The 23,902-nt window shown below is 44.0% G+C and overlaps 1 protein-coding gene across 1 annotated transcript in view; it reads right to left on the bottom strand.

Moving 5' to 3' along the window:
* LOC141085707 (glucocorticoid receptor-like) overlaps window positions 1-23,902 on the bottom strand; it is a 59,052-nt gene that overhangs the window by 28,194 nt on the left and 6,956 nt on the right. The window contains exon 2 of the mRNA XM_073571607.1: window positions 729-1,007. Within this exon, the coding sequence (XP_073427708.1) occupies window positions 729-1,007 (279 nt within the window). The remainder of the gene's footprint in view (window positions 1-728; window positions 1,008-23,902) is intronic.

The raw sequence follows: 23,902 nt of genomic DNA, 5'->3' as shown, positions 1-23,902 counted from the left end.
TTTCTTCCCATTGACTTTCATTATTGGTGGATCCTGACTGATTGCCGTCTTTTGCATCCGTTTTTTTGAGGATCCGCCAAAATGTTAGTGTCCGTCAACATCCTCAAAGATTTCCAAACGGAGCTTGCAACGTTTTTTTGGCCGGCGGATCCTTCAGACACTGAATTAACCCCAAATTCTGTCTGGGTGCCGGACCAAAAACAAAAAAAATTCTCTCTCTCTCCTTCTCGGCCAGCGGTTCCTTTAAATTTCCTCATTTTCAGGATCCGTCTAAAAACGGATCCTGTGCCATCCGTTCACATCAGTTGAGAACGGATCCGCTTGTCTGCCTTTTTGGAGGATTTTAACTGATGGAAATAACTGAAGTGTGAAAGAGGCCTTAGACACTGATTAAGTAATCCCTTTAAAACATGGCTGGCACAATGAAGATGGCCCCACACTAACCCCTTGTGCCCTTTCCTATGGCCTTAGAAAACTATGCACTTTAGTAGGTGTGTGTTTGGCATTTGCACAAATGCTCTCATTATAACTACAGCAATGCCAAACTAAGGCTGTTTAAGCTTGGTTCTCGAATAGCCGTTTTAGGGCCAATGATCATTCCGGTAGGCTGTGTGTCTGGGGTAAGCCAGCATTTGCACTTATGATAGAATGCCGCATGTGCTGTAATGTTACATAGCATTTTACAAGTCAGAAGTAAGACAAAAACAATTCTGCAAACCTCAAGTTACCTGGTATGGCCTTCGCCCATTTCACAGCAGATACCACTTGGCGTCCGCCTAGCATATTCATTGACGACATCAGTCTCCATGCTGTTTCAGGCAGGGTGCCGTCGTATCCGGCATACAGAACCTCAGGCTCTATAGCCTCCAGCAAGGAGATGAGGGTGGGGGTAAGTTGTGCTACAGACGCAGGAACAATGGTCTTGCTCATCGAACTTTCAGGAAGTTCACGCACTGCTGGTACAGCCGACTGCTGAATTCCTTTAATCTTCTTTTTAGTCTTTCGTGCTAAACACACACACAAAAAAAAACAAAACGTACATTTTATCTCCCATTTTCAAAACATTTCAACACAGTGCATTTTACATAGGTCTGGCACATAATTAACTGCACAGGACTATAGGAGAGTCAGTGTAGTTTGTACTGCCAGACACCAATTCAAGTCAGGGATTGAGAATATATTGCTATGCTCTCATCTTTTAAAACAGTCCCTATATCAACACATGACAAATCAGAGCGGAATTACAGTAAACACACTTTTAAAGTCAGAAAAGGTTTTACAGCCCTTAAAGTGCCAGTGTCTTGATTTTTTTTTTTTTTAGCAAAAAAAAAAAAAAAAAACACGAGTAAAAACATCAGGACACTATAATGAGATCTAATATATACTTACCTAGTAATGTCTTCACATCCTGATCCGTCCAGATCCCAGAATTCCAAGCGGCGAAAGTTCACTGACCACCATATTGGGACACCCAAGTGAAGGTGTGTGACACACACACACACACACACACACACACACACACACACACACACACACACACACACTGTATATGCCGTACGCAGCCTCTTGCGCGGTACCACCAGCGGAACACCTTCGCGAACACGCCCGTACCGGGTTCAGCTGAATGATTCACTGACCGCCGCCATATTTGTACAGGAGGAACGCATGCGCAGTTTTAATGTGACCGCCGCTAAGTGTCTGCACAAAGATGACGGCGGACTGATTTACTGCACCTGCGCGAATTCTGGATGATCCCTGTGGCAGATGTGTGTCTACAGGCAGAGGAAGCCGGTTACATTAAAGGGGTTTCCCATGAACGAAAGTTCATTTTAAAAATTGTGTGTCTGACAGTGTACAGAGCATACCACATCTCCTGGGCAGGGGAGGAAGCAAAAGACAATACTGACATTACAGCAGGGGATGCCAGAGGATTCATTTTGTGAGGTAAAATATTTCACCAACTGTTTTTAAACAATATATTTTACCTCACAAAATGTATCCTCTACGATCTCCTGCTGTAATGTCAGTATTGTCTTTTGCTACCACAGCTCCTGGGCAGGGGAGGAATGTTCTGTACATGGTCAGACACAGGTCAAAAAAGAGATGACATGAGAGAAGACAGCAGATGGGGGAGAGCGAAAGCGCACAGGGGTGAGAGACAGATCAAACGGGACAGCACATGAGGGGAGAACACAGCACAGGAAGGAGAGAGACAGCAGACAAGGGGGATAGCACATGGGGCAGACAGGTCAAAGAAGAGAGCACAGATGGGAGAAGTGAGCACATGGAGAAAGAGAGTGGATAGGTGGGTGAGCACATGGGGGGAGAGATTCTTAACACTGCAATGCCTGCCCCCGTTGTGACATTAGCACCCTCCAACTAGTATATAATAAAATACATGTTTACACACACGTTCATAAACCGTTTAATATGCTGCTGACTTGAAACTGATGTACAATAATGCTTATGTAATTCATAATAGGGGCTGTCCACTACTCTAACAGCCCCTTCTCAATGGCTATATTCCCCTTAGAAAACAGCCAATACTCTCCTCCAGTGATCATGGCCCCAGCTCTCACGGGGCTCGTGTGACGTTGTGCCGTGTGAGCCCTGCAGTTAATCAGCGGCTGATTCACTCACTCCCTTTGGACCCAACTGACATTCAGGGGAAGTCCGAACACCCGCTCTTACTTCTTCCAGTTTAGTTTGGTTCAAAGAAGTGAGGAAAGATAGGATGAATGTCTGGCACACGTCTCACCTTTTTATCTCCTGCCCAAATATTTAAAAAAAAAAAAAAATAATAATAATTTAGTCCTAACTGGCCAGTCCTGCTGTAAAAATGGCAAAACTGCTTTAAGGATTTTAGGATTCAGGACCTGTGTACAATTATAGTGTACTGTAATAGGTGGTTTGCTTTATTACATAAGTAGCACTTACACAACATTAGCAGATCTATCCGCCGTGGGCCACCCAGCACAAGTCTTTGGATGCCTATTCTCAAGTGTCAATACAATGATCAGGGGTGTAGACAGAAATCATGGCGCCCATATTATATATCCACAATTTTTTTTTCATTTGGTCGCTATTTGTAGTATGCCGCTGGCAATGATCACAATCAGGCTCTGGATAATGTACACATGTACAAATAATCACCCATAGGAAGTTTATAATTTTCTCATTAAAAATGGTCTCCACAATGATCCTATTTAACCAATATATTAAAAGGGAAGCAGCCATGTCACCTAAACCATGGGCAGCACGATTGTAGACAGAGCTGGTAATCTCTGAAATCCTCTAGCATTTCAAAAAAAAACATTCACCATTCCGAGTCCTACACATGGTGTAGACCAGTCGGTCAACTCCTCAGTTTCCTCAGAGCACGGCTGCACAACTGAAGCCAGGTAGGATTTATTTCGTATTCATGCCGACTGGGGTTTGTGCAGCATGAATCAAGTCACAGGTTCCCTTTAAGATAACTGTTTCACTTCCACTCCGTCAAATGATATTCAGGTGAACCCAAGTCTCCATACTTCTATAAGCAGCGGCACACAATCGAGCTTTCCTGTAATCTGCTGCCAGTTCTGAAAGTCACTGCATGTCGGGGAGCGTTTTACTGCCCGAGGCCAGCAAGCTTAAATCAAATGCTGAAAGGGTCAGCAAACCTGAGAGGCGTGCTGGAGATCATTACTTCTAAAGTTACAAGCATTCAATACTTCATTTATTTTGCTTGAGAATATGTTGTATAATCTTTCCTATAGAAAAAAAAGAGTCAAATGTTAATAAGTGTGTGCACACCATGAACACTTGGTGCCGAAATTCCTGCTCCGGTTTACAGTACCAGTAAAGTGAATCCGATTTCTGAAATCCCACGCACATGTTGATTTGTCACCTGCAGATCAATATACTAGTGATGAGCGAGTGTGCGCGGTTATCTTGTTATCCCTGCACGCTCGGGTGTTTGAGTATCTCAGGTGTGCTCGGATAATATAGATGTAGCAAATTGGTATAATATTTAAGATATAAAATATAACCTTTAATTGATTCCTTTAAAAACATATATTAAACACAGAGATACAAAACGAATATAACCATGTGCCAAAGTGCAATTGTGCAGTGCTCTATTAAAAACAAACCGTGTTGTACTTTCCAGGTATCATATGGCCCAGGACAATGCCGTATTATTATATGTCCAGGTGTCCCCTCCTACCTAGAATCTATGACCATATGACCCTTAAGTAATTATAATTATGTATAGACCAGGCCTTTATGTCGTAAATAATATTGTTACTTTTATAGACATATACATCCGGCCCATATACCTTAGCTCAACATATATACAGCGTCGGTTAAATGCATCAGGATATATAACACCTCATATAAGCATAGTGTAACCATTTCATAATACCACTATAGATACTGAGACCGCTGTACTTATCTTTAACGCTTCTGTAAAAAGCAGATGACCGGGTAGGGTCCGTCTAGAGAGCCCAAAATCATGACCCCGATCTCCGCGCTTGTCACCCAACGCGTTTCGTCATTGCCTGACTCATCAGGGGTATCTTATTCTGGCGCATAGCACGCCCGCTGTAAGACATCTGCCTTTTATAAATCGCGGCATACCGCGGCTTACTGCCATTTCCGGTTGCCTCGTATAGTACTTCCGGTTTGCGCATAACGCAGGCATCTGTTCAGGTAGCTTGCCCCAATTCCTGGGTTTACCAAACAGACGCCGCGCGTCATGTTTAGACAGGAACTGGCCATACCTATGCCCCACTTCCTGGGCGTTACCAGGCATGTCATTCTGAATACCACCATATTACGTGATTGGTCTAGGCAGTTTTTAATAGGGCTATCTAGTTTAGGGAGAGCCGCCGAGGAGTGGGGGCGCCACTTGCGCAGGAATTTAGGATGCCAACCTCCGCGTGAGGTAGGGAACAGCTAGCTAGGGACCTATAGGGCCAGATTTAGCGGGCACCCCATCTATAATTCCTACAGACATATGGGGGTTGGTGGTATCCTCCTATATGCATGCAACAAAATTATTTTCCAGATTGAAGTAAAATTAATGTCATTATTACATTTGTTTTTTAGTTGCTACTCTGAGTCTTTTTTCTGCCTTTTTTTCCCTTGATAGGGTGTAAAGTATTTGTTTCCATTCACAAGGTAATCCCTGACAAGGTCCATGAAATGGGTTTTGGCGTTTTGGATATTTCATAACGCCTTTTATTAATCATAAAATGGCCTAAAAATGTGGGTCCCGTATAAATAATGATAGGGGGACGCAACTGGCATCTATGATTATTCTAAATGAAGCCGCAATAGAAGGTCGTATGCAATAAGATAAAGCGAGCGGTTTCCATGGATACGTGATGGTCAGGTGATTGCCTAGACCAATCACGTAATATGGTGGTATTCAGACTGACATGCCTGGCAACGCCCAGGAAGTGGGGCATAGGTATGGCCAGTTCCTGTCTAAACATGACGCGCGGCATCTGTTTGGTAAACCCAGGAAGTGGGGCAAGCTACCTGAACAGATGCCTGTGTTATGCGCAAACCGGAAGTACTATACAAGGCAACCGGAAATGGCAGTAAGCCGCGGTATGCCGCGATTTATAAAAGGCAGCTGTCTTACAGCGGGCGTGCTATGCGCCAGAATAAGATACCCCTGATGAGTCAGGCAATGACGAAACGCGTTGGGTGACAAGCGCGGAGATCGGGTCATGATTTTGGGCTCTCTAGACGGACCCTACCCGGTCATCTGCTTTTTACAGAAGCGTTAAAGATAAGTACAGCGGTCTCAGTATCTATAGTGGTATTATGAAATGGTTACACTATGCTTATATGAGGTGTTACATATCCTGATGCATTTAACCGACGCTGTATATATGTTGAGCTAAGGTATATGGGCCGGATGTATATGTCTATAAAAGTAACAATATTATTTACGACATAAAGGCCTGGTCTATACATAATTATAATTACTTAAGGGTCATATGGTCATAGATTCTAGGTAGGAGGGGACACCTGGACATATAATAATACGGCATTGTCCTGGGCCATATGATACCTGGAAAGTACAACACGGTTTGTTTTTAATAGAGCACTGCACAATTGCACTTTGGCACATGGTTATATTCGTTTTGTATCTCTGTGTTTAATATATGTTTTTAAAGGAATCAATTAAAGGTTATATTTTATATCTTAAATATTATACCAATTTGCTACATCTATTGATCTGATATTGGTTTGAGATACCCCCGCTATATAGTTAGTGCTCGGATAATATGTTTGAGCACCCCGCGAATTCATGATTTGCAGCTGTTAGGCAATCCCCACGTGTAGCGGCTGTAACAGCCGCAAGTCAAGCAGCCGCGGGGGGCTGTAACATCATTCGAGCACACCTGAGATGTACGCAGCATTTCTCCTGCCAAGAGACATTTTTGGTGCAGAAACTTCATCTGCAAGTTCTCGACGTGTGCACATAACCTAAGATAGCAGGCAAGGTATGTTGCTAAACCAGTCGTTCAACATAAAAAGGCATTTCACCTGTGGTGGAAAAATGAAATTGTATTCTCTGAGCCATAAATGAATGAACCTATACTATAAAGTTTGGCATTAGTGGGGGGGAGAAACAGGAAGTCAAACTGTGGCTTCACACACACCGTTTTTCAAGGAGTTTTTGGCACAGAAATGCCAAGTTTAAGAGGAGATTTGACCAAGTTTCCTCTAACTTTTTGTACCAAAAAGACTGCACACAGCCAGTATGTATAGGTTGGGATATTCGATAACCAGGTTCATTTTCTATGGTAGACATGGTCATTGAGGAAAGCCGATCCTTGAATTTCCATGCTAAAACTATGGCAAGACTGCTAATTTTTGTGGTCTATTTTCCCAGTTGAGAAAAATAAATGACTTCCATTAAAATTGTATGCAATACCTGTCCAGTTCACAGTCACAAACACTAGTTATCTATAAGAGTAATGCTCTTTTTTGAACTTTCCACCTGTACAGAGGTAGAAGCACCCAAGTGTCCCATGTTCCAGTGATGCACTTGATTCTTAGAAGCCCATACAACACATGCTCGGCTTCACAGGACATCAACATTCACACATTTTATGAGATGTCATATGCTAAGGAAAAAAATAAAAGTGTTAGTTCCTCTTTAAGTTTAATAGACATCACAGGCTTTTTTAATCCTCTGCTGTTTCAATGTCCATGGAGCGGTTGAACTGTATTAAGTGGGAATCTGTCCCCAAGCAGCGGCACTGCAGACTTCATATATAGTAGTTGCAACCTATGACTTGAAGCACTGTTTGCTCATGAATAGGTTAAGCCTCATCCTCTAAAATCATCCTCATCTTATTCTTGGGATGAATTCATTTATGTACTGGTTATGCGCAATGTTTTCTAGGTCCGAATTAATAAGGGAGGTCAAACTTTTAATCCTTACTAAATATTATAGCCATGCTACTGTGAGTAGTCATGGAAATGTATCCCTGTATGATAGATTTCATCAGATCAATGCTCTCACTTTTACAAGTGCAAACACTCAGCAGTGATTTACAGCTACAGCATGCATTGGGTATATGTGTGAACACATGGCTGTGATAAGAGATCAGGTGTGAACAGGTGCTTACTCAACCCATCAGCCACAGTTTTGTAGTATTTAGCCTATGATTCACATTAGGCAGGTTCCCCGCAACGAGAATCACCTTATTATGGCTGCCGGGTACACATGAATTGGCCAATTTATGCACCAAGTATTTTCAGTTTTTCATTTTGTCTAGAGCAGTACTGCAATCCAAATTTCATGTTTGCATGCTATAGCGGTACAGAGTGATGCTTTATTTGTAGATCATTCCACTAGGCTGGGCTGTTACTGTGGCATAACTACACTGCAATCAGAAGACCCTCGTGCAACACAGCAATGGAACCTACAAGTGTTGCAGCCCACCTACAGCCGACAGCCTCTAATAGAATGCTGGTCAAGGGTGACATCTCAAGGTCTACATTTTAGAATACTTGGGGGCATCTTATTTCAGACCACTATTTTACTCACCAATATACAGCCATTAATTTCCAGTGCGTTTTAAAGACAATCACTATCTCCAGTGGGGCGCACAATCAAGATCTCCTATGATCTGGTCTTTGAGTAATTATCTCAGGATATGCCGTTCCCTCCAACACAAACACGGGGAGAACATACAAGCTCCTTGCAGATGTTATCCTTGGTGGGATTTGAACACAAGACCCCAGTGCTGCACACCTGCAATGCCCACCGCTGAGCCACCGTGCTGTCCAATGCTGCAGCACATTAAAGACAAGTACCGTAGATGAATGCAGGCTCACAGACTGTCCCCTATTGATCTGATATTTGAAGCTCTTAATTTACTTTTGTTGCCCATCCATTCTGTACCACATCAATTATAGAAAATATTTGCATACAGTGGGGCAAAAAAGTATTTAGTCAGTCAGCAATAGTGCAAGTTCCACCACTTAAAAAGATGAGAGGCGTCTGTAATTTACATCATAGGTAGACCTCAACTATGGGAGACAAACAGAAAAAAAAATCCAGAAAATCACATTGTCTGTTTTTTTTTCCTTTTATTTGCATATTATGGTGGAAAATAAGTATTTGGTCAGAAACAAGCAATCAAGATTTCTGGCTCTCACAGACCTGTAACTTCTTCTTTAAGAGTCTCCTCTTTCCTCCACTCATTACCTGTAGTAATGGCACCTGTTTAAACTTGTTATCAGTATAACAAGACACCTGTGCACACCCTCAAACAGTCTGACTCCAAACTCCACTATGGTGAAGACCAAAGAGCTGTCAAAGGACACCAGAAACAAAATTGTAGCCCTGCACCAGGCTGGGAAGACTGAATCTGCAATAGCCAACCAGCTTGGAGTGAAGAAATCAACTGTGGGAGCAATAATTAGAAAATGGAAGACATACAAGACCACTGATAATCTCCCTCGATCTGGTGCTCCACGCAAAATCCCACCCCGTGGGGTCAGAATGATCACAAGAACGGTGAGCAAAAATCCCAGAACCATGCGGGGCGACCTAGTGAATGAACTGCAGAGAGCTGGGACCAATGTAACAAGGCCTACCATAAGTAACACACTACGCCACCATGGACTCAGATCCTGCAGTGCCAGACGTGTCCCACTGCTTAAGCCTGTACATGTCCGGGCCCGTCTGAAGTTTGCTAGAGAGCATTTGGATGATCCAGAGGAGTTTCGGGAGAATGTCCTATGGTCTGATGAAACCAAACTGGAACTGTTTGGTAGAAACACAACTTGTCGTGTTTGGAGGAAAAAGAATACTGAGTTGCATCCATCAAACACCATACCTACTGTAAAGCATGGTGGTGGAAACATCATGCTTTGGGGCTGTTTCTCTGCAAAGGGGCCAGGACGACTGATCCGGGTACATGAAAGAATGAATGGGGCCATGTATCGTGAGATTTTGAGGGCAAACCTCCTTCCATCAGCAAGGGCATTGCAGATGAAACGTGGCTGGGTCTTTCAACATGACAATGATCCAAAGCACACCGCCAGGGCAACGAAGGAGTGGCTTCGTAAGAAGCATTTCAAGGTCCTGGAGTGGCCTAGCCAGTCTCCAGATCTCAACCCTATAGAAAACCTTTGGAGGGAGTTGAAAGTCCGTGTTGCCAAGCGAAAAGCCAAAAACATCACTGCTCTAGAGGAGATCTGCATGGAGGAATGGGCCAACATACCAACAACAGTGTGTGGCAACCTTGTGAAGACTTACAGAAAACGTTTGACCTCTGTCATTGCCAACAAAGGATATATCACAAAGTATTGAGATGAAATTTTGTTTCTGACCAAATACTTATTTTCCACCATAATATGCAAATAAAAGGAAAAAAAAAACAGACAATGTGATTTTCTGGATTTTTTTTTCTCAGTTTGTCTCCCATAGTTGAGGTCTACCTATGATGTAAATTACAGACGCCTCTCATCTTTTTAAGTGGTGGAACTTGCACTATTGCTGACTGACTAAATACTTTTTTGCCCCACTGTATATTTACCCTATTTTTATGGCCAATTGTCCTGACCGATATGACAGGTTTAGATAATAGAATATATAAGGAGTCCGCACCACCAAAAAGTCACTGATAAGGAAAAAAAAAACCTTTGGCACTAAATTGACAGATTTGCAAAAAATTGTTTCTCAAGCCAGCCCATAAGAGACAGATTTATGTGTTGCCAACGTTTCGGCTCATTACCTCTACTGACTAGCACCTGGACAGATCACCTTGATGAAGGCCAGAAAGGCAGAAACGGCAATATATAAATCTGTCTCATGGGCTGGCTCAACAAACAGTTTTTTGCACATGCCAGTTTAGTGAATAGCTTAGTTACTCACCGATAACGGTGTTTCTCGGAACCCATGACAGCACCACGGAGAGAGGGGATCCGCCCTTCAGGGACAGGAACCTACAGATAAAAAGGGCGGTACCTCTCCTCCGCCTTCAGTTGGTTACAGAGCATCAGAGGGTCTCCAGGTTAGACAACAGAAATATATGCACAACATTATAATATTGCTTATTATCAGAAGCACCGTGCCTAAACGGAAACACTCTACTAACAGTAAAACGTGGCCACCACACTCGTGAAGGGGAGGGGAATAAGCGGGTGCTGTCATGGGTTCCGAGAAACACCGTTATCGGTGAGTAACTAAGCTATTCTCTCTCACCCATGACAGCACCACGGAGAGAATTACAGAGATTGGTAGCTTAGGGAGGGACCACCGCCTGAAGGACCCTACTCCTGAAGGTCAGGTCAGACGTAGAGGCTAGATCTAATCTATAGTGCCTGAAAAAGGTCGAAGGTGATGACCAGGTGGCCGCCTTACAGATTTGTTCTATTGATACCTCAGATCTTTCAGCCCATGAGTTCACCATCACTCCTGTGGAATGGGCTCTCAACCCTTCTGGGATGGTATCTTCACTGGATGAATATGCCAGGGCAATCGCATCCCTTATGCACCTTGCCAGGGTACTCTTAGATGCTTTGAGTCCCTTCCGAGGTCCCTGAAAACACACAAGGAGAGCCTTCCCTCCTATATTTCTTGGTGGCCTCTAGATACTGCACTAGGCACCTCATCACGTCTAAGGTGTGGAATTTGTCTTCTCCCTTCTTTTTAGGATTTGGGCAGAATGAAGGAAGGACTACCTCTTGGGACTTATGGAAGTGTGATGACACTTTCGGTAGATATGCCAGGTCAGGCTTTAAAATGACCCTATCATCTAGAATCTTTGTGAAAGGTGGCCCTACTGATAAAGCTTGCATATCGCTCACTCTGCGAGCTGATGTTAGCGCCAAAAGAAGCACTGTTTTTAACGACAGGATTCTTAGGGATGCTGAGTGAATAGGTTCGAATGGAGGGCCTGTTAGCGTGGATAGTACAAGATTTAGATCCCATGATGGTAATCTTTGATTAGCTATCGGCCTGGATCTGGATACGGCCTTAATAATCTGTCATCCAAGGATTACCTACCACATTATGGTTATAAAGGTGCCCAAGGCCGCTACTTGTACCTTTAATGTGTTGACCGCTAGACCCTGTTCTAGGCCCTTTTGTAGAAATTCTAGGATTTTGTCAATGTGAACCTCATCCTGAACCTTTACCCCCGAAGTGGATAAGAATTTTTTCTTTTTTCCACGTTCTCCTGTAGGCTCTCATCGTAACCAGTTCCCTACTTTTTTTTTGTAATGTGGTTATCAGGTTCTCTGAAAACCTTCTGTCTCTCATCAGTGCCCTCTCAAATTCCATGCTGTTAAATGGAATCTCCCTGCCTGAGGGTGTAACACTGGCCCCTGCGATAGCAGGTCCAGGAGATCCGGGAGGATCCATGGGTCGGTTAGAGAGAATATTCTTTGCCAAGAGAACCAGGTTCTTTTGGGCCAGAAGGGGGCTATTAAAATCATTCTTGCCCCATCCTCCTTGACTTTTCTTCGCACTGCTGGGATCAGCATGATCGGGGGAAAGGCATATGTTAGGCCCCATGTCCATGGGAGTATGAAGGCGTCCAGAGCTAGAGGATTCCCCCTGGGGTCTATGGAGCAGAAAGTTTCCACTTTTTGTTTCTGAAGTCGGCGAACAGATCTATGTCCGGGTCCCCCCACATTTTTACAATCTGCCGAAAAACGGACCGCTTTAGGACCCATTCCCCTTGTCGTAATTGGGTGCGACTCAGAAAGTATGCCCTTTGATTCTCCGTGCCCCGGATGTGTAGTGGTGACAGAGATAGCAGGTTTGCCTCTGCTAATTTGAGGACTCTGGAGAATGTGTCCATTAGGGCTCGGGACCTGGTTCCCCCCTGATGATTTATATATGCTATTGTGACTCGATTGTCCGAAAATATGCGGACATGATGACCCCGGAGCAGGGGTAAGAAGTGTGTTAATGCGTAGCCCACTGCTAAGAGCTCTTACTGGTTCGAGGAGGCTTCTAGCTCTTGAACTCCCCACGTACCCTGGGCCACTTCGTTGTTCATGTGTGCTCCCTACCCCGTGGGACTGGCATCTGTGGTAACTATGTGTGTTATTTTTGTTACCCAGGGGATCCCTTTGGAAAGGTTGTCTTGGCTTTTCCACCAGGTTAGGGAATGAGTAGTCTTTGAATTTAGGGTAATAAGACCCTCTAGGTGTCCCCCTACTGGAGACTATTTGGCTCTTACATCCCACTGTAGATCTCTCGTGTGTAACGGAGCCCATTGGACTGCTGTCAGGCAGGCGGAGAGAGAACCTAGTCATGACATTGCTTTTCTTAATGTCATGGAGGGATTTTGGATGGCTCGTTACAATTTGAGCGATTTTCTCCTTCTTGCGGTCTGGGAGGCGGCACTCTTGAATGTTTGAGTCCAATGTTAGACCCAAGAATTCCTGTACTCTGCTGGGCTCCGATCTTGATTTTTTTTTTAGATTCAGGAGCCAGCCCAGGCCTTGCAGAGTGTCCATCACTCTGTCCCTCTGTTCCCAGCGTTTTTGAGCCAAGCTGGTTGCTATTAAAAAATAGTCCAGATACGGGATTATTATTATGTTTTGCTCCCTTATATGGGCCATCATCTCTGACACTATTTTGGTAAATACCCGTGGAGCTACAGATATTCCGAATGGCAAGGCTCTATACTGGAGTTCTCTTATCTCGCCCTTTATCGAGATGGCTAATCTGAGATATTGCCTGGAGTTTTTGTGAATGGGGACGTGATAATTGGCGTCGCTGAGATCTAACACCGAGATGAAGCAGTTCGGGAACAGGATTTTGGTGGTGGACATTTTTAAATTTATAATTGTCCGAAACCTGCCGCCTGGCTTGGTCACCAGGAAAAAGAGGGGAGTAAAACACCTTGCCCCTTCCCTGCAGGGGAACCTCCTGGAGGGCTCCTTTTTCTACCAGGCTTAGGACTTCGTTTCCTAGGGCTTCCTGCTCTTGCATACTGGATCTTAGCGGAGTCATTACATACTTTTGAGGCGGGAGGGAGAGAAAAAGTCTATCCTTAAACCCCTAATCCAGGAGGGCCTACTATCCATGGGTTGAGATTCTTTTCCAGGCTGGGAGAAAAAAGGGGTTAACCTTCCCCCCACCCTGAGCAAGCTGTCACCTAGAGGGCTTTTTGTCTCAGGACAAGTTGCTGAGGAGGAACCCTCTCTCTCTTCTCTTGTCATCCCACTTTTGCTCTCTCAGTGGTCTCCGCTGAAAAAACTTTCTATTCCGAAAGGGCCTCTCAGCTGCATTTGAGAGTGCTGCTGCTTTGGACGATAACCGGACTGAGTCTGCCGATGAGTCCACTAGGAAGGCAGCCGCTCCCCTTATTACTGGGATAGAGACTAGGATTTTATCCATTGGCGTCCCTTCTTTTAGTTGCTTTCCTAGTTGGTCCACCCAAATCATTAGGGCTCTCGAAGTACATGTTGCTGCTATGGCTGGCCTGAAGTTACCTCCAGCTGACTCCCATGCACCTTTAAGAAAGGTATCTGCCTTTTTATCCAGGGGATCCCGGAGGGTGCCCATGTCCTCAAAGGGGAGGGCGAATTTTTTTTTTTTTTTTTTTGAGGCCTTTGCGACAGCTACATCGAGCTTTGGGCCCTCTTCCTCACAGGGATATTTCCTTTTAAGGGAAGGGACCGTGGTGTTTTTCCTGTCCGGTTTATCCCATTCTTTTGATTAGACCCCGCACATTTTCATTTAGCGGGAACACTCTCAGCGCTTTTTCTGGCCCAGTCCCCCGAACATTATGTCCTGGACTGTTTTACCAGGCCTAGGGTCCAGCACCCCCATGGTAGACGTTACCGCTTTCACTAGTTTGTCTACCTCGTCTAGGGGGAAGCAGTGACGCCCCTCTGTTTCCTCGTCTGAGGATGAGGAACTGGAATCTGAGGGTTTTGACGTGATTTCTCCCGATGTCGAGGAATCCGACTGGGAAATCACTATTGTGTCTTTCTTTTTTGATTTGTCCCTATGCTTAAGGGATGTAAGGGCACTCTGACCTCCAATTTAATTGCAGCTTTTAGGTCAGAGGCCAAATCCGGAGGTTCCTAACAGAGGATTTCTTTTGTACATGGCTCTGGTTTTTTTTTTGTTTTTTTTTAAAAACATAGGCAGGACGAGGGATTTTTAGTTGGTCTCCCATTTCGGTACTGGCCCAGCCTCAGGCTGCTTAGCAGCCTCCACCTGACAAGAGCAGACACTTTCACCCTAGAAGGGCAGGTACCCTCTCAAGAAATAGGTAGGGGACTAGCACAAGTGGGGCACTTCCTGTTCTTTTCCCCTTCTTTCCCTAGTAAGGGAAATGGAACTTTTAATACAATGGTGAACATTCACGAAGATCACTCACCCAAAGGTATGCGGCTGCAGGTATCGATTCGGGAGATGGAGTCAGGTCCTGAATAGGCTGCTCTCCAGGTGGCGATTTGCTCCTTGCAGCTGACGTGCTATGCTGCGTGGAGTGACTACTGGAATGACCATCCGTACTGAGTTACGATGATTGTGGTGCTGCTGCCTGGCTTGCTGCTCCTGTTGCTGGTCACTATCCCCTTCAGGATCTCCTCCAGCCCGGAGCGCTTGTGCAGCCACCATTTTAAAATTTCCCGGCTGGCGTCACCGCTCCCATCCTGCACCACGGTCCCCGGGAGAGCACCCCTGCGCATGCGCCGGTTCTGGGGACCCGGAAGCCAGCTTCTACTTCCCGGGGCGGCCGCCATCTTGGTACACCTCTGTACCCCGGCGCCGCCCGCATGTTTACCGGGTCCCCGCGAGCCCCAACTTCCTCTCCGGAGCGGCGGCTCCGGCGTCACTCCCGCTCGCTCACCCGGCAGCCCGCATCGGCCCCAGCAGTGGCGGCTTCGGGCACAGCACCCGCCATCACCGGTCAGGCCGGCCCCGGATCCTGGATACATGAAAGGCACCGTCCTGTGGGTCCCTCCGTCAGGGACAGGAACCCAACTGAAAGCGGAGGAGAGGTACCGCCCTTTTTATCTGTAGGTTCCTGTCCCTGAAGGGCGGATCCCCTCTCTCCGTGGTGCTGTCATGGGTGAGAGAGAAAGGTTTTTCTCAGATCTGGTATGTTTAATCGAAAATTTTGCTGCAGATAAGGCAAAAAAAACCATAGAAAATTTGAAGACCTAAGTTTTTATAGGTGTCTGGGAGCACTTCAGCTGTGTTCACATCAAGTTTAAAGAGCATATAGACCAATTATAGCCTTGGACATGTTCAACGTGTCCATAGTGCTTTTTTCACACAGACAATAACAAATATGAAAGTCTTAAGCCTTCATCGGACTGGTGTGCATCTGTATACTTATCAGGGCTGAGGAGTTGGAGCCCATTTTGGTGGAGTTGGAGTCATGGAAATTGAGTCGTCGGAGTTTTGGCTTACAGACTCCACAGCCCTGGTATGAGGGAGTAGGCGTTGTGGAGTCGGAGTGATGGAAATTGAGGAGTCGGAGGTTTGGCTTACCGACTCCACAACCCTGATACTTATTATGTAGAGGGGTAGAGATTTGTATTTTTACATACCTATTGCATTTCTATAGAATAGGATACACAACAGCCTACCACAAAAAGCAAACTTGTTCACATGGACTGCTGAGTGATCCGACAAACAAATCCCAAGTTGATTTTTCTCAGAATCTTATCTACTGCATATTTAAATTTAATGGAGCGTTGGGGGCCATAAAAGATTAGTCATAACTTACCCAAAAAAATTCCATAAAAACAAAACCTAAAATAACTTTGTTGCACACATCGGGTAGGACCAGCTTCTCATTTGATCTTCCTTACTGTAAGTGTTCCATAGTCAGACCTGCCAGAGCATACAGTATGCTTTTCTACCTCCTGGACCTGGAAATACTGTACATATTTAATTTGGAAAACAGTAACGCTTTTCATTGGAGCCAGAGGGGAATGATACAGTAGACTGATATTTACTTTGGAAAGGAAGAGATGCAGTTTCCATGCACAGGCTTACCCTTAAATCCTCATACCAGAGACAGCACATACACTGGTGTGGAGACCTTGTTTATGCCAATTTCAGGCCAATCCAACACATTTTCAAGGGTGAAAAATAAAAAATTATGTAATCCCGTTCCATAAATTCTATTTTCTCTCTAGCCTTCCAGAACTTGGCAGGGGTCTACGTCCCAAAGCAGAGTTAAACAAGAGCATTGGCAGGACAGAGCTTTAACTGTTACACCCCTAAAGAGGCACTGTGAGGGTTACTCCGCTTCCTGGCAGTTCTCAGTTCTTCATAAAATCCATACCACACTCCAATGCTAATATACTTTAGGGTGTAATAGAAATCGCCATAGACAACGCTTACCAAGCCATTTTTACTGGTCACTTGGGGAAACGTCATTTCGTGTCTGTTTACTGGGGAGAATAGTCAACTCAGACACATGTACAGGGAGATGCTTTAGTGTGAGGAACCTCAATGAGGCCAGTGAGAACGGCAAGATTTTCCATCAAATACATACAACTGGTCATTTTCTGATCATACATGTCCTTTAACATGTCAAACTTCTATCATTGGGAAAAGGCTTTGGAGATTCTCCTATATACGCAAGACTGTCCACTCAACGCATCAATAGTCTTGTGTATGAGCGGAGCCCAACTTGCTTTAACGGAGCTGGTTTCAAGCAAGTTCTCAGAAAGTCTTAACAAGTAAACTTTTCAGGGAGCCGGTCACAATTAGGATTCACATTAGTCTTGATTAAGGGGAATGGGACACTCATTCATAAAAGGGAATTTGTCAGCAGGTTTTTGCCATGTAATCTGAGGACAGCACGAGGTAGCGGTTAAAACACAGATTTCAACAATGTATCACACGTCTGGCTGTGTGCTGTTTACTTTAGACTGAAGGATCACTTGGTGATCACTGATCGTCAGCAGGCGAGCCCAAGTCAGACCCCACCTCTTCCTATGATAAGCAGCTCATTGCATATAGTTCTGTACATTCAGGGCCTGGTGAGGGTGGGGGCAGCTTTATCAGCTCCACAGCATTGCTAAACCTTATTGCTTTTTCTACACCAAGCTGGGTGGAGGAGCTTCCCCTCACTGAGGGCCTAGCACCACACAGGATGAAGAAGCAAAATGGTTGAAAATTGGATTTGGTATGTCTCAAAAGATCAGCAATTTAGTTGTGACAATGCATTGAAACCACCAGTCACTGACGCTTGGTAAGAACACAATTCTGCCCATGCATGTAGTCCTAGAATTCAGGCACTGGCAGCGGACCGCATGTATGTAAGTGATCAAGGGCCGATTTGTAACCTCCTCCATGAATACTCCAGCAGCGAGATCTTCTAATCTTAAGGGAGAAGAAGCAGAACAACATTTGGATCCAATTTTAAAAGACTCCCTTAGCTTTTAGAACGGGCTTCGCTTATACAACAATGAACGTCTCGTTTTCCTTCATTTTTACACCAGGCATATACAGACTGGAGAAAGGAAAGGGAACATTCCTCATGAAGTGATCAAGGGAATCTAAGGACATCGTACAAAGACTGGTTGTGCGCGCCCATGTAAAATATGTCTATAAATACTGTGGACGGTAAATGATGTTCTTTCAACTTGTCATGCGCTTTTCCCCCTTTTATCATAAACCTGCATCAACTTCTTAGGGTCTGGCCACTGGCTTGGACTCAAACTCAATTCCTCAGTGGAATCTGTTCTACGTCAATCATTAAAATGCATTATGGTTAATGCTCATTCATATGCAAAAACATATTCTTCCTGTACAAAGTGGTACATGCTGCTCATTGCAAATCAGGCCACTTAGTTTTCTGTACATAATGAGACGCAATCTGACCGTGGAAGCGGCCCTTGCACAGATGAGTGGAGGCAAAGTAAAAGGCTGCTCTTTAACCTCCTCCTCTGGAGGATGACAGCGCATTAATGACTCCACAAATAGCACCAGCCCTTTCCATTTACCGATGAGGAGAATTTCTTTAAATGCCACTTGTAAAACGCACTACAGGATGCTAGGTCATTAATGTTAAAAGAAATGCTAAGACCATAGTGACTTTAGTAGACGATGTCTATATTAAAAAAAGGAGCTATGAAACAGAAGGTGTCCCTTTATCATGCTGCTCTGATGGGATAGCAAAAGCCTGAGGACCGAGACCCTGATTCAAGTGATTTATCCCTTATTGAGATGATTTTTATAATTGTAATAAAAATAATTTGCTGAGGACTAGTAGACCGCCTGCCTTGTAAGTACTCCATATTCTTGAACTCTTTATAACACCAGCCCCACCACTGGCATTTGTGTATACGGATGCTAATCAGTGGTGGTATTAAGTGCTCATGAATATGGAAGCCTACGTGACAACATGATTACTAGTCCTCAAGTTATTTAATCACTAATCCAAACTACGAGAAGCCCAGAAAGTGACACTTTGTTGGATTCTGGGTCTGTCAACATTATGCAGCTATCTGATAAGGTGACAAAGCTTTAAAGTTTATCACCTTTATTATTGGCTTTAATGTTGGTTGCTGAAAGAGTAATCTCTAAATTTATTCCATAAACTCAGTGCATGAGAAAATAAACTTTACAATATATTTCGTTCGAGAATGAATGATTAGTCCAGGAGGAGAAAAAAATATTTTAATTCATGTTTCCAGGTAAAATCTGTATACAGTGAAGACAGATTGTTACATTGGTGTTAGTAAGATTTTATCCAACAGGTCTGCCTGATCTAGTTTTGAAGCTACCAGGGGTACTGAGGTAAGAAGACACTGCTCACACTGCTGTCCACCTGATCTAGTATTGGAGCTACCAGGGGTACTGAGGTAAGAAGAGGCTGCTCACACTGCTGTCCACCATGCCTAACTGGTCTAGCACTGTAGATACCAGGGGTACTGAGGTAAGAAGAGACTGCTCACACTGCTGTTCACTCATTCTGATCTAAATACTGGAGATACCTGTGGTGCTGAAGCCAAAACGGCAGTGTGTGCATAGAGGGTCCTGTGACCTGGAGAAGGCTTGCCATTTGCTGTATTTCATATCTGGCGTGGCAGCAGAGTTTTCTAATACACATTTTCACATACACTCATCCCATTTACCTAGTAAGACAGGGTTTGTCAGTGTAACAAGACAGTCATTTTAATATAGTACACGAAATAGATTCCAATAGAATAAAGTGTAATTAAAAAGGTAATATGGAACGTATGCCGACATTTATAGCTTTAAAATTTACATTTTCGTGGTCAAAACCTGAATTGCTGTATTAAAAAAAAAAAAATAAAATTCTTCGTTCCTAGGTTAATCAATACCCAATTTATTATTCAAACTGGAAATTTACGAAGCTAGAGGGGTTAATTAGTTTTAAACATGTGACTTAAAGGGGTTGTCCAGAACTTTGTATTGATTGCTCATCCTTAGGATAGGTTATTTTCAGATCAGGTGTCGTAACCACACCAATCAGCTGTTCTTCGCACCAACTAAGTTGCAGAGTAGAAAAACATAGCTGTGTATAGTGGCCAGGTACTGCTCTTCAACATCTACTAAAATAGGGGTTGATCTGCAGTAACCCCCCTGTGGCCACTATACAGTTGGGATCAGTTTGAGAGCGGAACTACACACCTAGTTGCCAGCACTGAACCGCTGATCTGTGTAGGTGTTGTGCCCCCACCGATTTGGTATTCACTGCTTTTTTTTTTTTTTTTTTAATTAGCTCATTTTTTACAATAGACTTTCTTCAGATTGCCTATTGATGGGCTGTCTAGTACTTTGATGGCTTATCCACTAGCAGTAGACAGAGCTATGCTGTTCTGCTCCAAAATTGAGAACAGCTAATTGGTAGATGTGCCAGATGTCGCATCCCCACCCAGCTGATGACGACATCCAAAAGGAAATGCCTTCAAGAAAGTACCAGACAGTTTTAAAAAGGTAATCAGAGAAAAAAAACTTCATTATTGCAAGAAATGGGCAAGTTCTACCATTGCACAACATGAAATGCCTCCTCCACCCTCTGCAGTGGGTGCATGGTTACAGCATTATAATCCTATCTGTATATACAGCTATGGATACACCAAATTGTATCACTGGCCAAAGTTTCACATTAGACAACTGATGAATGAAGATTCAACTGAGCTGGCAGAGGCTCATCTCAGCAATACAAAGGATCAGACATATTGAAGTGTAAAATACCCAATTCACTTCCCCCAGATGTACTGCCACAATCCCCTTATAGGCACTCGACAGTAGGCAAAATCCACATTATAGGGGGTTCAGGGGGGGACCAACCTTCCAACAAGGTGGGTTTTAAACAAAACTAGGGTAAAACAAGTACCAATCAATCCAGATTATTATATAACACTTTATAGCGTCACATACTTTTATTTTAAAGAACACCTTGTGAAGAGAAGCGCAAGACTAATACTGCCTGTAGGGTTATGCAACAAATCGCTCACTAATGTGAACATATCTTCAATCCAAGTTCTAGTGAATAAAATGAACTTTTGTTCCTGGGAAAACTTTAAGTGAAGACTATGTTCACATTAGTGAGCGATTATCTATTCTATTATTTCTAAACACTGTTTTTCGGTGATTCCTTTGTATCCCCATTCATACTGCACACACACACACACACACACACACACACACAAATGATACACCATTTGAAAGGTACACTTGCCCCCTTCAGCAAGAAAATAGCCAAGCAAACCACACATCCACAATATTATCACCAAATACAGTTTAAACATTCATTTTCATAAACCTACAGTAAGGAAAAATGACCTGCAGGTGGCACCACAGTACCCCAAAGCACACTATCGAACACATTCGTAAACAGGCACTGCCTTTTCGCTGATTACTTCGCCCCACACACGATACACCATTTGAAAGGTAAACTTGCCCCCTTCAGCAAGAAAACAACCAAACAAACCACACATTCACGATTTTATCACTAAATACAGTTTAAACATTCATTTGCATAAACCCGCAGAAAGACGCAATGACCTGCAGGTGGCACCTCAACCAGAAAACATTTTTTGGCCTCTACTAATCAAAACAATTTATTGTATTACCAATCTACATATATAAATACCTGTCTGTTTTAATCAGCTCATGGAATACAGTTACATTTGACCCACTTGCTTTTTCTGAAATTGCCTGCGCCCCCAACGACCAATGTGTGAAAATTTCACACGGGTCAAGCAAATTATATATATATATATATATATATATATATATATATATATATATATATATATATATATATATATATATATATATATATATATATATACATACACACTCACTGGCCACTTTATTAGGTACACCTGTCCAACTGTGTGTTAAGACTTAATTTCTAATCAGCCAATCACATGGCGGCAACTCAGTGCATTTAGGCATGTAGACATGGTCAAGACAATCTCCTGCAGTTCAAACCGAGCATCAGTATGGGGAAGAAAGGTGATTTGAGTGCCTTTGAACGTGGCATGATTGTTGGTGCCAGAAGGGCTGGTCTGAGAATTTCAGAAACTGCTGATCTACTGGGATTTTCACGCACAACCATCTCTAGGGTTTACAGAGAATGGTCCGAAAAAGAAAAAAAATCCAGTGAGCGGCAGTTCTGTGGCCGGAAATGCCATGTTGATGCCAGAGGTCAGAGGAGAATGGGCAGACTGGTTCGAGCTGATAGAAAGGCAACAGTGACTCAAATTGCCACCCGTTACAACCAAGGTAGGCAGAAGAGCATCTCTGAACGCACAGTGCGTCGAACTTTGAGGCAGATGGGCTACAGCAGCAGAAGACCACACTGGGTACCACTCCTCTCAGCTAAGAACAGGAAACTGAGGCTACAATTTGCACAAGCTCATCGAAATTGGACAGTAGAAGATTGGAAAAACGTTGCCTGGTCTGATGAGTCTCGATTTCTGCTGCGACATTCGGATGGTAGGGTCAGAATTTGGCGTAAACAACATGAAAGCATGGATCCATCCTGCCTTGTATCAACGGTTCAGGCTGGTGGTGGTGGTGTCATGGTGTGGGGAATTTTTTCTGGGCACTCTTTGGGCCCCTTGGTACCAATTGAGCATCGTTGCAACGCCACAGCCTACCTGAGTATTGTTGCTGACCATGTCCATCCCTTTATGACCACAATGTACCCAACATCTGATGGCTACTTTCAGCAGGATAATGCGCCATGTCATAAAGCTCGAATCATCTCAGATTGGTTTCTTGAACATGACAATGAGTTTACTGTACTCAAATGGCCTCCTCAGTCACCAGATGTCAATCCAATAGAGCATCTTTGGGATGTGGTGGAACGGGAGATTCGCATCAGGGATGTGCAGCCGACAAATCTGCGCCAACTGTGTGATGCCATCATGTCAATATGGTCCAAAATCTCTGAGGAATGCTTCCAGCACCTTGTTGAATCTCTGCCACGAAGAATTGAGGCAGTTCTGAAGGCAAAAGGGGGTCCAACCCCTTACTAGCATGGTGTACCTAATAAAGTGGCCAGTGAGAGTGTATATATATATATATATATATATATATATATATATATATATATATATATATATATATATATATATATATATATATATATATATATATATATATATATACACACCCGCCCATTCCACATAGTGAATGTGGCTATGTCCCACATCATCCTGTCAGCCAGAGCCAATGGACTACTACTCCTAATATCCCACATCATCCCATCAGCCAGAGCCACCGCACAACTACCACTAATATCCCACATCATCCCGTCAGCCAGAGCCAATGGACTACTACCCATAATATCCCACATCATCCCATCAGCCAGAGCCACCGGACTATTACCACTAATATCCCACATCGTCCCGTAAGCCAGAGCTACCGGACTACTACCCATAATATCCCACATCGTCCCGTCAGCCAGAGCCACCGGACTACTACCATTAATATCCCACATCATCCCGTCAGCCAGAGCTACCGGACTACTACCCATAATATTCCACATCATCCCGTCAGCCAGAGCCACTGGACTACTACTCCTAATATCCCACATCATCCCATCAGCCAGAGCCAATGGACTACTACCCCTAATATCCCACATCATCCCATCAGCCAGAGCCACCGGACAACTACGACTAATATCCCACATCATCCCGTCAGCCAGAGCTACAGGACTACTACCCATAATATCCCACATCGTCCCATCAGCCAGAGCCACCGGACTATTACCACTAATATCCCACAACATCCCGTCAGCCAGAGCTACCGGACTACTACCCATAATATCCCACATCATCCTGTCAGCCAGAGCCACTGGACTACGACTCCTAATATCCCACATCATCCCATCAGCCAGAGCCACCGGACAACTACCACTAATATCCCACATCATCCCATCAGCCAGAGCCACTGGAC

Source organism: Dendrobates tinctorius, unplaced genomic scaffold, assembly GCF_039654945.1.
Source record: "Dendrobates tinctorius isolate UK_male_01 unplaced genomic scaffold, ASM3965494v1 ptg000001l, whole genome shotgun sequence".
In the NCBI taxonomy this organism is placed as follows: Eukaryota; Metazoa; Chordata; class Amphibia; order Anura; family Dendrobatidae; genus Dendrobates; species Dendrobates tinctorius.
Note: the sequence above shows the minus strand (reverse complement) of the source record. Positions and strands in the feature narration are given on the sequence as shown.